At 40.6% G+C, this 16,258-nt stretch overlaps 1 protein-coding gene across 3 annotated transcripts in view; it reads left to right on the plus strand.

The window, feature by feature from the left end:
* METTL22 (methyltransferase 22, Kin17 lysine) overlaps positions 1–16,258 on the plus strand; it is a 937,139-nt gene that overhangs the window by 153,494 nt on the left and 767,387 nt on the right. For all 3 annotated transcript variants that reach the window (XM_044089598.1, XM_044089595.1, XM_044089596.1), the window contains exon 2: positions 8,364–8,522. In XM_044089598.1, the coding sequence (XP_043945533.1) occupies positions 8,419–8,522 (104 nt within the window). In that variant the 5' untranslated portion in view covers positions 8,364–8,418. The remainder of the gene's footprint in view (positions 1–8,363; positions 8,523–16,258) is intronic.

The raw sequence follows: 16,258 nt of genomic DNA on the forward strand, positions 1-16,258 counted from the left end.
TGCCAGTCAGTTATCCACTCGGGATTTATCTATATCCAACTCTATCACTAACCCACGCCCTCCATTTCTACTCCAACCAGTCCCAACTACATATATTCTTGCCCTTATCCAAAAACTGAAGCCATGCACTCCTTCAGCAGACCAACTACCCACTGAATATCTACAAAAGGCAAATCTATTGCCTACCCCATTTCCATTCTATCAGTAGAACCATCAGTGAAAGACGCATCCCTAGAATATGGAAGGTCTCCCATATTATTTCCCTTCATAAGGGAGGAAACTCCACTGAACTCTCCAATTACCGTCCCATTGCCCTACTGTCTCCCCTAGCAAAGATCATGGAAAAATGCATCCATAGACAATTGCTAGACCACCTAATCCAAAATAACTTACTTTCCAACTCTCGGCATAGTTTCAGACCTTCCCACAGCACTATTACTGCCCTGTTTTCCTTCACTGACTGTATCAACAAAAACCGTAACTTCATTATGCTTTCCTCTGCACTGTTTATAGATCTGTCTAAGGCGGTCGATATGGTAAATCACCAGATACTTATAAATATCTTCAAATCTCTGTCACTAGATGCATTAGCTATAAAATGGTTCCAATCCTATCTGGACAACAGACAATAGGCCGTGCTTTGGCATAACACTCCATCTACCCATCTGCCCATTAACATAGGGGTCCCTCAAGGGTCCATATTAGGACCTCTTCTATTTTCTTTATGTATCAACAACCTTCACCTAGCAATCCCCCAGGCTACATGCATACAATACGCAGATGATTCGACACTCGTATGCTCAGCCACATCTACATCTGAACTTCACTCCTTTACCCAAAAGGTCTTTAACACAGTTGAACAATGGTTTACTCTACGCTGTCTCCTTCTGAACCCCAAAGAAACTAAACTCCTCCTTTTCACTCCTACTTGTAAGTCCCCCCAATAGACTTCACAGTAACATCCAATAACAGTACTCCCATATCCCCAGACCCAACTACCAAACTACTAGGTATCACCATAGATAACGACCTTAACTTTGACTCCCATATTAACAATACCCTAAAATCTGTTAATAGAAAACTGGGCCCTCTCTAGGATCAAACCCTTCCTCTCTCCTGCAGCAAGAATTAACTATTGCTCACACCCATCTAATTTCTACTCTCCTCTATGCCTCACCCATGTATACTAATTTCTCTAAAAACAACCTTAATAAAATGGAAAACTCCTACAATAATATAGCCAGATTTGCTACAGGTAACCCGCCACTGTATTAACCTAAAGCAAATAGGATGGCTTGAATTACAAAATCAGCTTAAATTCCACCAACTTACCATTGCCCACAAAACCCTTTACCATCCTACCAATACCCCTATACTATCTACCCTCATTATCCCCTACAACAATCTAACGACCTTACATTCATCACATAGACTTCTTTTAAATATTTGCAGATCAAACAACAGGGCTGGGGACTCTCTTTTCTCTAATACTGTTGGAAAATCCTGGAACCTTCTGCCTAGCGAACTTTCCTTTGTTCCCTCTATATCACTCTTTAAAAACAAACAAACTTCTCCTCTGAACACACTGGTTGCACCCCTGTACTAAACCTGACTGATCTACTACCTCTCTTACTTGGATCTACCTGCTCTCCTCTTCTCAGTAGTCTTGTTCCTTTTCTTAGAAACAACTGACCTAAACCTTCTAGATATTTTTGTTCACATCCTCATAATTTCATTAAGGAGACTAGTTTTACTCATATACTGTATATTGCAGCTCCTAATTTTTCTTTGACAACGTGTTTACTAATGTATTGTATAACTCATCTGCTATCTTTTTACATGTTGTATTGCAACTACATTTGTATTGCACTAATTGTATCTGTATATTTAGCACTATGCTATGAACAAATAGCCTCTGTGATTTATTCTCTGTTCTGTACCTGCAATGTTCATTGTACAAATTAATCCTTTATATAAGTGATTGTATTTTGCTTCCTCAGAGCTTATCTCCCTGGGCCTCTACTGAAAATGGACATATGGAGGGCTTTCTCAGAGACGATCTCTGTCTAACGTACAGAGCCATGTCCAACCCAGAATTGTTGAACATGCTCCATCTTAGCAAAACCAAATCTACTCAAGCTACATGCTCTAGGGATATAAACCTCAACATAACAATGAATAGAACATGCTGGAGGGATAGATTCCCTTCGCAGAGACTTCCCTTACTATGGAACAGGGTCCCGATCTACATAAGTCAGCGCCCCTCACTATCACTCTTCAAGAGGAACCTTGATGAGTGGATGGGTAACAGAAAGTTCACGCCAACAGCACTACTAGATAGGGGCCAAGGGTACTAGCTGCTAGTACAAGGTTCTAGGGAATTACTAAAGGGGCGGTGAATACTGCACAACATGGCTGGGCTAATATATGCCTTCAGGCAGATAGCCCAGTACCAACCTATGAACCTATATATCCAGTTAGACTAGCCCGGTCAACAAATGTAAAATAAAAAAAAAAATAAATGAGCTTTATTATGAGAAGAATGAGAAGCAGAGTCATCTCCTGTTTGATGGCTCACTTTTTGTTGAACAATCTTTTATATTTCCTCTTTAGCCTGCTTTATATCTAAAACTGACTTTGATTCTGCAGGAAAAAATATTCTGAAGACAGTTGGGTATAACAGCTTGAATCTCATTACCTGCCTCTCAGCATTCACTGATTGTTGGGGTAAGTTTGCATCTCTTCATCCTGGGGTACAGTGAGTAATCATTTTCCACAAGCACCCTACTGTCTCCAATTTTTAATACTTTGCCCTTCTGCCACATTTTTGTTAGGATCAACTCTTTCTGGTGGAATGATTGCATCTTTGTTAATACAGTGCTTGGCTGCTTTCTCTTGGCCAGGTTTGGAGCATACATAATGCAGCCTTTCAGTTCACAACTCTTGTTGTGGAATACCAATCCAGCTACTTATTTGAATTTCCATAAAGTTAGTACAGTCTGTTCCTTCCAAATTCTCTGGTTCAACAGAAAATCTCATTTTGATGTATGCTGTGTCCTCTAAGGCTACCATTTTTGGAAACAGCTCTTCTTGACCATTCTCATATTCAGCCAGCCTTTTCTTCATTTTGACTTCTTATTTTTGCAGTTTTATCAGTCCATCTGAATAGCTGTTTAAAGCTTTGTCCATTTCCTTCCATCCATTTGAGTTGATATTTTTCTTCACTGTTTCATTCATTTTAATCAGCTCTGAGCACATTTGATTATTTTTTTCCTGTAAATTACTGGAAGCCATCTCTTGTACCAAAGCTGGGGCTTGAACCATTTTTTTTTTTTTTTGCTTTAACAACTACAGAATTCTTCTCCGTCAGTATTTTCTGTTCACCTTTCCTAGTTGATTTTCTTTCAGGCTGTCTTTCTTTGATGCCATCAAGACAGTAGTTAATAACAGCATTTTTCTAAAGCTGGCAGAATTACTAGCCTTTATCTATTTGTTTCTTTTTCCACACTGGGAAGCTGAAATTAAGCTGTTGATCAGTATGCAGCCATTTTAGAAAGCTGCAAAGATTTCATTCCTGATGACGTTCTACTCACCTCTCAACTGTTTAAACTTATCATGCTGTTTTACAGATAGACAATCAGATTTTCTGATGATTTTGCAGTAGTGTACCTTTCTTAAGGAAAGAGTGATGAATCTACATATGGTGTTTGAGATGGTATCAGAATTGGAATCAGAAATAATTTATTGATTCCACAGGAAATTGCTTATGTTACAACTGCACAGATAAACAGAGACACAACGTAGACCAAACACAAATGTTATATAATTAGATATGATAGATAACTATACTCAGTTATATTACCCCAGATATATAACAGCAACCCCTGACATGACTGTTGACCATAGCCAAATTATTGCATGAGTTTGATACCATATATAGTAGTGACATGAAAGGGGGAGCCTTTTGTGTTAATTATTCACACTAGGATATGTGGTATTGTACATTACAATACTTTAACTAAGGTATAGCATATTGCACAAAGAATAATTGCACTGATGATTAATATTGCACTGAAGAAAAGAGATAAACAAGAGATAATAAGGGTGGGAAAAAAACATGGTTAAGAGCTTAACATTGCACTGTGTGGTCACTTTTAGTAGTGGGGGTAGTGCTAAGATGGTAGGAGGCATTATGGAGTCTGATGGCTATGGGCAGGAAGGATTTCCTGTGACATTCAATGGAGCACTTTATGCTTGTCAGTGTCCTGCTAAAAGAACTTCTCTGTCCATCCACCAATCTGTTGAATGAGTGGTCAATATTCTCCTTGATGGACTTTAGACACTCAACATTCTTCTCTCAGCCACGGTTTTGAGAGTGTCCAGTTCTTCTCCAACTAGTGAGGAAGCCTTACTTACCAATTTATTGAGTTTGTTTGCCTCAGCCTTTTTTATGCTACTAGCACATCACTGCGAAGAAGATATCACTGGCCACTACAGTCTCATAGAATAACAGCAGCATAGTGTTGTGGAGTCCAAAGGATCTGAGTCTTCATATTAAGTGCAGCCTACTCTGACCCTTTTTGTATGCCACCTGCGAGTTTTTGGACCAATCCAGCTTACTGTCCAGGTGCATCCCCAAATACTTGTAGTCCTGAACAATCTCCACTTCAACCCCTCCTAATTGACAGAGGGGTCATTTGGGGGTGAGATCGTGACATCCCTGGATCTACTACCAGCTCCTTCATTTTACTGATATTCAGCTGCAACTGATTAGTCGTATGCCAGCTCGCAAAACTGTCCACCACCCTCCTGTATTCCTACTCGTTTCCATGTTTGATACTTCCTGCTATGACTGAGTCATCCGAGAATTTTGCAGGTGACAGCACTCAGTGTTTTAGCTGAATTCTGTGGTATACAGGGTGAAAATGAAAGGTGATAAAACTGTCCCCTGCGGTGCTCCAGTACTACATAGCACTGTGTCAGATACGCAGCCCTGCATTAGCATATATTCGGGCCTATCAGTCAGATAATCCAGGATCCATGAAACTAAGGGAGCATCCACATTCATCACTGTCAGCTTACTCCCCAGCCTGTCTGGTTGGATGGTGTTAAAGGCACTTAAGAAGTCAAAGAACATGATTCTGAGGGATCCTACCAGTTTGTCCAGGTGACTGTATTTTCTGTGCATAATGGCACTTTCGACCTCTATTTTCTCCTGGTATGTGAACTGAATGGGATCTAGTTCTGACGTGGCCTTGGGGTGAAGTACTTTCAGGACCAGTGTCTCAAGGACTTTCATGCAGTGTGACGTGAGTGCCACAGGCCTGTAATCTGAATCATCCCCTGGGTGTGCCTTCTTTGGCACCAGAATCAGGCAGGATGTTTTCCACAACACTGGTGCCCTATGGGTACTGAGGCTCAAATTGAATATCTTGAGGAGTACCCCTCCAAGCTGCAGAACACAGGTCTTAAGCACCTGTGGGCTAATGCCATCAGGCCCCACTGCTTTTGTATAGCAAAGTCTTTTTAGTTCTCTGATCACCTGGTCCTCTGATAGGATGATAGTCAAACTGCTAGCCTCTGCTTTGCCAGCCAAGGTGGGAGTGTGGGCATTTTTTGTTACTGCCATGTGGTCTGGATGTGATTGTGTATCTTCCTTCCCCTTTTCAACAGTACAGAATGGGGGGGGGGGACAAGGTATACATTTTGCTATCCAGGAGGGCATTTTCCCTTTTCAAGTGGGGACCACATTGCATGTTTGGACAGTGCGTGTGATCAAACTTATTAAATTCATTGGCTGTATCTTTACTCCTCAATGTCATGCGGCTGACGGACTTATAGCCAGTAATGGTCTTCACCCCCCTCCATATTTCTTTGCCGTTGCATTTTTTGTTCTAACTTCCGCCTGTACCTGTCCTTCCCCTCCTTAATCTTCTCAGCCAGCTGTTTTTGTGTCTTTTTCACTGCGTCACTGTCTCTGGACCTGAATGCACTGTCTTTCTCATTCAGGAAAGCTGTGATATCCTTGGTGATCCATGGCTTGCTGTTTGGGAAGCAGTGTATAGATTTTAAGGGTACACTGGTTTCCAAACATAAGTTGATATTCAGTGACATAGTCAGTAAGGCGATTAATGTCTTCTCCATGAGGTTCATGGAGGGCTTCCCAGTCCATGGTCTCAAAGCAGTCCTGAAGGGTTGCACTGGCTTCCCTTGTCCACTTTCTGACCTTCCTGATGGTGGCTGGCTGCCTTTTAACCAGTGGCAGATACAGGGGGAGAAAATGCACCAGGTGAGGTCTGATCACCCAAGCGGTGTGCGACAAACGGGGAGAAAGTATTGAGCGTTCGGTTTAGGAAGATATGGTTGAAGTCCCTGGAGATGAGGACAAAAGCATCTGGATGATTTGTCAGGAGTCTGTCAGAGACTGAGTAGATGATGTCACATGCTGCCATAGCATCGGCTGAGGGTGGATGTAGACTGCAATAGCAATTGCATGGGAGAACTCCCTGGGCATATAGCAGGGATGTAGCCACACCGCTAATAACTCAGTGTCTAGCCTGCAGATCTATTCTTTTATTGCTGTGTGTCTAGGCTGCTACCAATGCTCACTGACAAAAATCACAAGCCCCCATCTTTTGCTCTTCCTACTTCCAGCCTGATGCCCTTACACACTGAAAGCCATCAGTATCTACTGCCGTATAAGGTATATGCTGATGCAGCCATGTCTCAGTAAAGCACATTAAACTGTAGTCTCCGAATTCCAGTTTGTTTTTGACTAGCACTATGAGCTCATCCATACTGCGGTGGTGGTGCTGCGGTAGCATTGTCGCCTCACAGTAAGACGTCCTGTTCGATTCTCAGCTAGAGCATCTTCTGTGTGGAGACATGCGTGAATGGGCGTACCTTTGTTGAAGGTTGTGCGTCAGGGCCAGCAACTCAGCACGTAAAAATCTACTGCCAATCATTAGCAGACCGGAGTTCCGCCCTAACTGGGAAAAGACGAAAGACACAACAACTATGAGCTCATCCATCTTGCTTTCAAGCGATCTAACATTGCTCATGATCATGGAGAGGAGATATGGCTTGTGCCTTCTTCTCACTGCATTCCTATTGACTCTCTGTTGTCCATTACCTACCTTCTGCTTACCACATCATTTCACTTCTCCATGGCATCCCCTCCTCCTTCTACTTAGTTCCCGTAGTATGTCCATAAGAATGTCCTTCTTGGTGATGTTGCCTACAGTTGCCTTTGCCCTCAGCTCAAGTAGATAGTCATTCATACACAAGTGTCCTGTCTGAAATACTGTCAGCCCCAGCCTGTGAGTCCTTCCATCTCCCAACACAACCCTTCATTGTTGTTGTAGTTGTTACACACAGCTGTTTAGAGTACGTTTACTGCCTATAGGAAGTCCATTTACACAGTAGCACTATTTAAATTCAGTGCTGTGCTGCCTTATTACTTTCCTATTCACAAACACGGAAAGAACTTCCTGCCATGTTACCTTTCTAGCTTCCTACTATCCAACACAGTCAAGTTTCCTGTTGCGTTACCTCAATATAAGTCTGGTTGCCAGGAAGCCTGATTACACAGTTACCCATTTAAATTTCCTGCTGTGTTCTCCTTTTTGCATTCCTACTTTCCAGTACCAACTTAAAATTCTGCTTTGTTAACTTTATAGCTTTCCAACTTCAGACACAGTCTGATTTCCTGTCGAGTCACCTCTGTTTATGATCTACTACCAGCTGCAGTCCACCATTTCTGGAACCAGACCTTCCTCGAGTCTGAGAGGGCACTTCTTCCTGCTTCTGAGACTATTATTTCTTGTACTAACTTGGCTCACTGTTTCTTACCCTGTCTGTAGTTTAATCCACTAAAAAAGAAAAAAAGTCTGAATTCTGGTCTTGTTACGTCAGTATCCTTCCCACCTCCAGCTACAGTCAGCCATTGTGAATAGCAGGCCTCCAAATGATCTAGTGTTAAAAAAGACAAATCTCTGTCAAGTTTGAGAGGGCTCATTTACTAGTTACTTAAAGAAAGTAACTTAACATACTTTTATGTATATGCTTACCGACGTTAAAGACTTAAAAGCACTGAAACACTTCAGTTGTAGCATGCTGCTGCAGGGCCCGAGCTTGCACAAAAAAATAAAAAAAAGATTGGTTGATGTGTTTATTTTTGAGGCTGCGGCATTCAAAGGGAGGAGACCATATTCTATGTATTTGTGTATGCTAGATAGATGAATATATGGATGTTTAAATCTATAGAGATATGTCAGTTCATGTGGAAGGACAACAAACTTTGTAACTTACAGGTAGATGCAGAAAAGAATCAGTTACTATGTCCATCTGATTTCTTTTTTCAGGTTCGATAGCAGGCTAGAGTAGCATCGGTATGCATGGGCAGTTGGAGATGGTGAGATGGATGTCATCCGATTCACATGTGATACAGTGCTTTCTGATGTTCACCTCCTGATGCCAAACAGTCAGCATTTTGGTGAGGCTGAATGCAGTGGGACAGCCAGGTACAGAAAACAGTTTGGGATGCTGCTTTTTTTTTGCAATTGTTTATATGTTATGTTCCAAGCAGGATTATTGTACAAGTAGTATTGGTACGTGCATAAGTCTCACAGTTTAAACAAAAGATCTGTATATTTAAATTCATTTGTGTAATCTCTGAATGCCTACACTTGTACTACTGTAGCTTTTCTCCCTGGGCCTCAACTGAAAATGGGTTCCTGACCCAGTCGGACTTTCCTGGTTACCAAATGTCAATAAATAAATAAATAAAATTTACTGTGTACTGCCAATCATTAGCGGACCGGAGTTCCACTGTGGCAACCCCTAACCCGGAAAAGCCGAAAGACACAAACAAACTGAAATGTAAAATTGCATTTATTTCTTTAAAGGTGATGCTATAGCTGTTTGCAGTTTACAGAAAATACAGTGTTCCAATATCATTTTTCCTTTCTTAGCTTTATGTCACATTATAAAATATTGTAAACATTTTCCTTTCTTTTTTTTTTTTGACTTCAGGTTGCCATGGTTTATGATCTGCTACGATTCACTATAACAGACTTTAACACCAAAAACGTACAGTTGTTTTAAGTAATCTTACCTATAACAGTAGATGTTTCCACATGCCCAAACTGTTAGCTTGAGCTGAGCTGACTAAAAGAACAGGTTTGGGTGCTGAGCTCTTCAGAGTTTTCACACTAACTGAGAGGGAGGCTGAAACCCGAAAATGTACAGTGCTAGGAACAACAAAAAATAAATGCCCACACCTTGGCATAAAAATCACCAAAAACAAGGGGGATGGAGGGAGGGAGCAGCTACTGTAGCAGTAATGATTCAAACATCTACTGTTATGGTAAGTTTACTTAGTCAACTGCATTATGTTCTTTATATATCACTGCTGCAGCAGCCTAAGCTATATGGGTAGATTACCATAGCTTAGAATAATTGGGAGATGAAAGGAACATGTCCAAGAGCCCCTGTAGAATGGCTTTAACAAAGTCTGACCTAGACCTAGAGAAGGAATCTAGCTTGTAGTGCTTTGTAAAAGTATGTACAGAGGACCAAGTGGCTACTTTCAGAATACTTCGAGTCCAACCCTTTCCAGAAGGAAAGACCTGGTAGAATGCACATTGTCCCTGCCTAGAACAGTTTTGTTATGAGAATAACAAAAGGTAAAAACCTGCGAAAACCATTTGAAAATAGTCTGCTTTAACACAGGCTAGCCCTTCTTACCTTCACAAGAAATGACCAACTGATCTGAAGTTCTGAAAGATTTTATTCTGTCGAGATAGTACTCAAGTAGTCTATGGATATTCAAGTATCCTTTCTCCTTCATTGTGGAGTTCAGGAAAGAACACAGGGAGATGGATAGTTTGGCTTAAAGCAAACTCTGATATCACTTTAGGCATAAGATAAGTATTAGTTCTCAAGGAGACCCTGTCTCTGTGGAAAGTAAAATAAGGTTCGACCACCATATGAGCTTGCTACTCAGATACTCTTCTAAGAGAGATCACAGCAACCAGTAAAATGTTTTTCATATTAAGACCCACAAGTCAGCCAGCTAAGTTGTTTCAAGTGGAACAAGTGGTAGCTTTTCTAACAGAAATTTAAGATCCCAAGGGAGACATCTGTTTTCTTGGAGGTCTTTTATACAAACCCCTTTCCAAAACATTTTGATACTGGTTATGTTGTTGGCACCAAACAGAAAACCTTTTCCATTTGCAAATATATGATTTTCTAATAGCAGGCTTTCTTGCCTCCATTAATACCTGCTGCACATCCTCAGTAAACACGTGCCTAAAAGATATTAAGACCCTATCCAGACAGTCAGTCTGTTGTAGTTGTTTTGGGGGTCAGGATGTATCAAACACCTCTTTTCTTGTAGGAGTAGATCCAGTCTATGAGGAAGCTTGTGGTAATTCCTCCTGGCCAATACCAAAAGAGGGGAGAACAACTGTTGTCTGTGGCAAAAGGGAGTCACCACAGTAATCTTGGGCTATTCCTTCTGAATCTTAAGAAGTATCCTGGATATCAGTGGAAAGGGTGGAAAGGCATAGAGGGCAATTCCTTCCAAGAAGAAGAAAAGGCAACTGTCTTCCAGGCTTTCTTCCATGGGTTCATGGTGCAAAATTTTGCCAAATGATTATTGAGTGTGAAGGCAAAAAGGCCTATTTGAAGAACTCTCCACAAATGGATCAAATCATGGAAGGCCACTGATCTAGTTTCCATTTATGAGTGTCTGCCTTTGTCCTGCTCAGCTTGTCTGCCACACAGCTTTGCTCTGATGGAATGTAGGAAGCCTGTAGAGTGAGATTGTTCTGTAAAGTTATATCCCATACTATATGTCTTGCCTGCATTGGGGGTAAGAACTGGTAACCCCCTTGCTTGTTTACATACAATATAGCTGTGGTATGGTCAGTAACAACTTGAAGTGATCCTGGGAGCCAAAGGTGATTTAGAGAGTTGAGTGCCTTTATAAACACAGGCATCTCTTTCACAGTTATGTGCTTGTGTCTGTCTTTGTTGTCTTAGATACTTGCAATTTTACCCCCTTTAACGCTGCTCCCTAAGCAAAGTCAGAGAAGAGTTTCTGGCAACTGACTTCTTTGGAGCAGGAGGGGAGAAGGGGAGACCTGGACTCAACGATATTTGTTGTCTCCTCCAAGTGATTTGTCTTCTCAATAATCCCAGAACTGGAATCTGAGAGATTCTCTGTATCAGCTTACCCCTCTTATCACATATTTTAATAACCACTACAGTAGAGAGACCAAAAACTCTCTCTCTATCCACTCTCACTTTTTATATCTTCTGGGAGGTGCTGAGAATGCAGCCAGGCAAGCTTCAACATAGTCAGTGGCAACCAGGGTTGCCAGACGTGCCTATTTGAGTGGGACTGTCCCAGGATCAGCAGACCGATCCCGAGTCTCGCACTGCTGGTTAAAATCCTGGCGAAACAGCCTTCACTTTGTTTTTTCTTTGATTGGCCTGTATGCCGGTATACGAGCCAGTCAAAAAATTGCAAAACGGAGCTACTCCTGTTTGATGCAGATTTTTTTGATTGGCTCATAGTATACCGGCATATGGGCCAATCAGATGGGCCAATCAGAAATTGCCAGACACAGAGTTACTTGTGTTTAATGCAGAACTGCCTGATATTCCACATTAAAGACTCCTTTTTTTTGTTTTGTTTTTTTTTTTTGGTCCCTACCTGTCCCGTAACAAATCTGGTATCCCTGGTGGCAACACCCCTGGATGCATTATCTACAGAATCATAAACAAATTTTAAACAATGAGTAGTGATCTGAGAAATAGAAGAAGCTAAACCACAAAAAGCAGCTATATCCTCACAGGGAGGAACTGCAGATAAAAACATGCGCTATTTAGAATGAACTTGCTAACACATGAGCTTAACAATTCAAAATTCTAAAGAGTAAAGTTGCAGAAGCATACATTTTCCCAAACTTATTTGTTTTACCATTCTTGTCTGAAGGGAAAGGACTAGATTTAACAACATGCTTGTTAGCAGTTGGATTGACTAAAGTTTTATAGCTACTGAGTCTGGACTGGAACGAGTGTATAGAAATTTGAAAGACCAAGGAGCTTTGTAAACTGCTGGCTATCAGGGAAACCACAGGCTGACAAACACATCCGCCAGTACTTGCAGTACTGGGAGGATGGAAGAAGGTTCAAGGAATTCCAGGTGTAACATTTCATAGTATTTTCCGAGTGTCTGAGAAACCTCAGTGTTCTCATACTGAAAACACTGACACATTCTGGAAATAATGTTAAAAGAGAGAGAATCATTGACAGGGAGATTGATAACTTGTTCTCCTCTGAGTTTGAAATGGAAGCCTGAGGAGAAGAACCTATATCTTTCCCATCACTTTCCTCTCCAGATTAATTTTCTTGAATCTGTTCAGGAAAAAATGAATCCCTTTTTGTCTTTACAGAAACCGCCTGATAAGAAGATTCAATAGGCTGTACAGGACACTGAGACAGATTTAAACTACTTCTGTCCAGTGAAGCTGGAGCAGGAGAAAGATATACATTTAGTTTTCTGTTTTTTTATTTTTTTTTGGATAGGAAGAGTAAGGCAATGGCAACAATAACTTCCCCAGCGATGGGTACAATATTCTGGTTAAGCAGGGGCACCTTCACTGCCCATTTTCTCAGCACCGACAAATGTTGCTTACACTTGCCCACTAAGGGGTCCTCAACAGCCACAGAGGACATGGCTAACCCAAGGTCCACTGTAGCTGTATGTCCTACACCAGAGGGATCTGGGGAAAAACATGGGTGGTGTGAGAAACCAGCTTTGACCTCAGCAGAGTCACCTACCTGCAACTGAGGCAAATTGCAAGCCTACTGTAGTAGCAAAAGTTGTTTAGTTAAATTGTTATGGCCAGAAAAAGAACTGACCATTGGACTGGTAGTTTGTTCCCTGGTCAAGCTGAAAATGGTGCCTCTTTCCCAAGGAAACTAAGGAGTACAGAACAGTAAAATATGAAAAGTACCATAAAGTCACTTTTCCCAGTAAAGCACAGTAAATAATACATTTTACCAGCCCCAAAAAGTAATTTAAGCACAGTTTCTCCACAGAAAAAAATGTTTTGGAATGTTTAAATCAACTTGTAACAGCCAAAACCAAAAGTGTGCTCCCATTAAAAAGAACAACAAAGTCACATGACAGTCAATAAAACACATATTCCAAGCATAAAAAGTGCTTTCCCCATACAAGAAAGTAAATCTAAACATTAAAAATAATATGTGCAAGTTTTTTTCCTAGAGTGAACATATCTGTCCAGTAGTGGAAAAACAAGCCGACTGTCAATCCTCAAATGCTCACAGAGCTGTACTCTCTTCAGTGGCAGGAAAACTTTGAAGGGCTTTGGTACCCAGACCTGTCTTTTTAGTCAGCTGAGCTTGAGCTGACTAACAGTTTGGGTGTGTGGAATGGGCAGCATATAACTCATATAGCTTAGGCTTATGCAGCAGTGATTCATATAAAGAACGTCAATAGTTATGTACCATAAACCATGCAAACACTAGTCCTCTTTTGTTTGACAAGAGGACTAGACCAGTGATGACGAACCTTTTGGGCTCTGTGTGTCAAAAATTCGGAAAATGCCTGCCTTGATTCTGCTGGCCTGTCATCCCCACACACACACAGACACTGAACAAAAAAGAAACAATTCTTTACATATTCATTCATTTAAGAAAATACAGTCCAGTCAAGTGTGCTGCAATGTGTTATAAAAGTAAAAGAAAAATCAGTGACTTGGAATAGGGAAAATGATATTATGCACTGATAATTTGACTTAAAATAGTGCACAAAAAAGTACCCTACTTTTAGTAGTAATTTTGAATTGAACTGGAAAAATATGGAACCCATTGCGTTTGATTTACATTAACATCAATTAATGACTTTTTGTTGTCGAGTTTTAATAGATAAGTGCAGAGTCATATATCTCTTGTATTTTTGTTCATCAATTTCTTTGGTAACTCTGGTGTTGGTGAATGCTGGTGTGTCACCCAAAATGTAGTGGTAAGTCAGCTTTCACACGTGTGTCATAGGTTTGCCATCACTCGACTAGACCAAAGTAAGATCCTCAGGAATCTATAGCCTCCCAAGTACTTATGAGCCTATAAATTGTAGATGAAGTTATTTTCATTCCTTGCAATGGGTTCTGGAAAATATATTTGCACTACAATAAGACTTTGTGTGTGTGTGTGTGTGTGTGTGTGTGTGTGTGTGTGTGTGTGTGTGTGTGTGTGTGTGTGTGTTTGCTAGGCTGCTGTCTCATGTGCCATCAGCACCACGGTTTCTGTTAAGGGCCTGTGCCCATAACTCTGGCTTGCCTATTGATTAGGTGTATTGAGACACTGGGGATGTTGAAAGCTTTTGGTATTGTTTATTACTGGCAACTTCACTGGAAGAAGTCAAAGCCCAGTCTTATAGCTCATCTAAATGGTATAGTTAACCACTCTGTCTTTTTTTGGATCTTCAGTGACACTTCTTCCCTGGCTAGTCCTGTTGGCAGTGTGGCTGTGCAAGAATCAGTCCTTGTTTTACATGTATTAATGATTTTCCTTTGATGAAGTTTAAGCCTACAAGAAAGTGAAGCTTTTATTAAGACTGTAATGTAATGATTACTTATTTATTCATTTTATTTATTTACTCCTTGCTGACTGAGTTAATCCCACTAGGCCAATGTTGTCTTTTTCAGGGAAGACCTGAGATAGTATTCATATCGAGTTGGGAAAACGTGGCCAGCACTCCAGGGAACTTTCCCTTCTCTTTGGAGAAGAGGAAGTGGAGTACACTCTGGAACTGTTGGGCAGTGCTGGAGGGCTGCTACTGTAGTTCCTGGAATTCCAAGATGGAAGAGAGTGCAGTAGAGTTGGAAAGAGGAGCAGGCAAAAATTTACTCTAGGAAGGAGAAAGAGATGAAATCATTTTTACAGAGTTGGACATTGGAGGACTGGAGACACACATGCTAGTAGATTTAATGACCAGGTAGCGCCATAGGAAGAACAATGTTGCAACATGGTGGAGAAGGTATTACAGGAGGAAGAAACTGAGAGGCTGGAAACAGAAGCAACAGCTGGTGAAGGGAAACACTGGAGGTGTTTTTGGATGGTGGATTAGCCAGTTTTAAGGGTTTAGCTCTGCAATAGAGTCTTCTTCTACAAGAAAAAAGTTAAGCAGATGCAGCAGGGCAAGGAAGAATGGAAGAAGGAACTGAGAGGGGACAAATATTTGCAATTTCTCAACAACTACAGAGAAAGACGACCAGTGGTAGGAGTAAAAAGAAGAAAAGATGGCAGTGTGAACAGGTATGACATTATGGATAGTATTATTTTTCTGCTTGGGTTTGACATTAAATACATAATTGCTTTAATTCATTTGGGAACTGAAACATTTTTTGAAGTGAAAATTGAAAGCTTTAATTTGCTGGAAAAATGTTTGACTGAGACTGACAAAAGAAATACAGCACTATAGAAATACTGTCAGAGCTTGGAGGACTACAACTAAAAAAGAAAATACATATGCAGTTTAGGACTTCTGATATAGATAAGCATGCGTTAAAACTTTTTTTTTCTTTCACCATGTAGTAAAGTACATGAAGTTAAAAAATGTGATGAAAGAAATGTATGGACTGAGGGATGAGAAGTGTGGGTAACAATGGATGTTAAAGATGGGAAAATACAACATCTTTCAAACACAGCAATAATTGTGAATGGTAAGAGAGAGAATATGTTAGGTACTGGGGCCAACCTAAAGCATGCTGTTTCTATAAGGATCAAAACCATTTAGTATAAGACTGTACCAAACAAATGTGTGGGCAGTACAGGGAGAGAAGACACACAGAAAAAAAACTGTACGCCTGTTTGTGGAAAATGTAAAGAATTTGGACACTTCTGGTTTGATTGTACCATATAAGAAAAGGCAAGATTAGATGAAGAGGAAAGCTCAGAAGAAAGACAAACAGTGGAAATTGTGCAGAAGATGTTGACAGAGAAGGTGGTATGAGGAAGGAGATACTGTAAACAGTGAAAACGATACTTAGAAAAGAAATAGCAGTTCAAAGTGAGGTTATTAATATGCAAGAAAAGAACAAATTTGCAAGTTTAGAAGGTGAAGAGAGAGATATGGAGATAGGATAAGAACAAGATAATAAAAAAATCAATTGGTAAGAGACTCAGGAGAAAGAAAGAAAACTAAGATCTGGAAATAATGCTC

The sequence above is a fragment of the Protopterus annectens genome, chromosome 12.part0, assembly GCF_019279795.1.
Source record: "Protopterus annectens isolate FY-2018-M chromosome 12.part0, PAN1.0, whole genome shotgun sequence".
In the NCBI taxonomy this organism is placed as follows: domain Eukaryota; kingdom Metazoa; phylum Chordata; order Ceratodontiformes; family Protopteridae; genus Protopterus; species Protopterus annectens.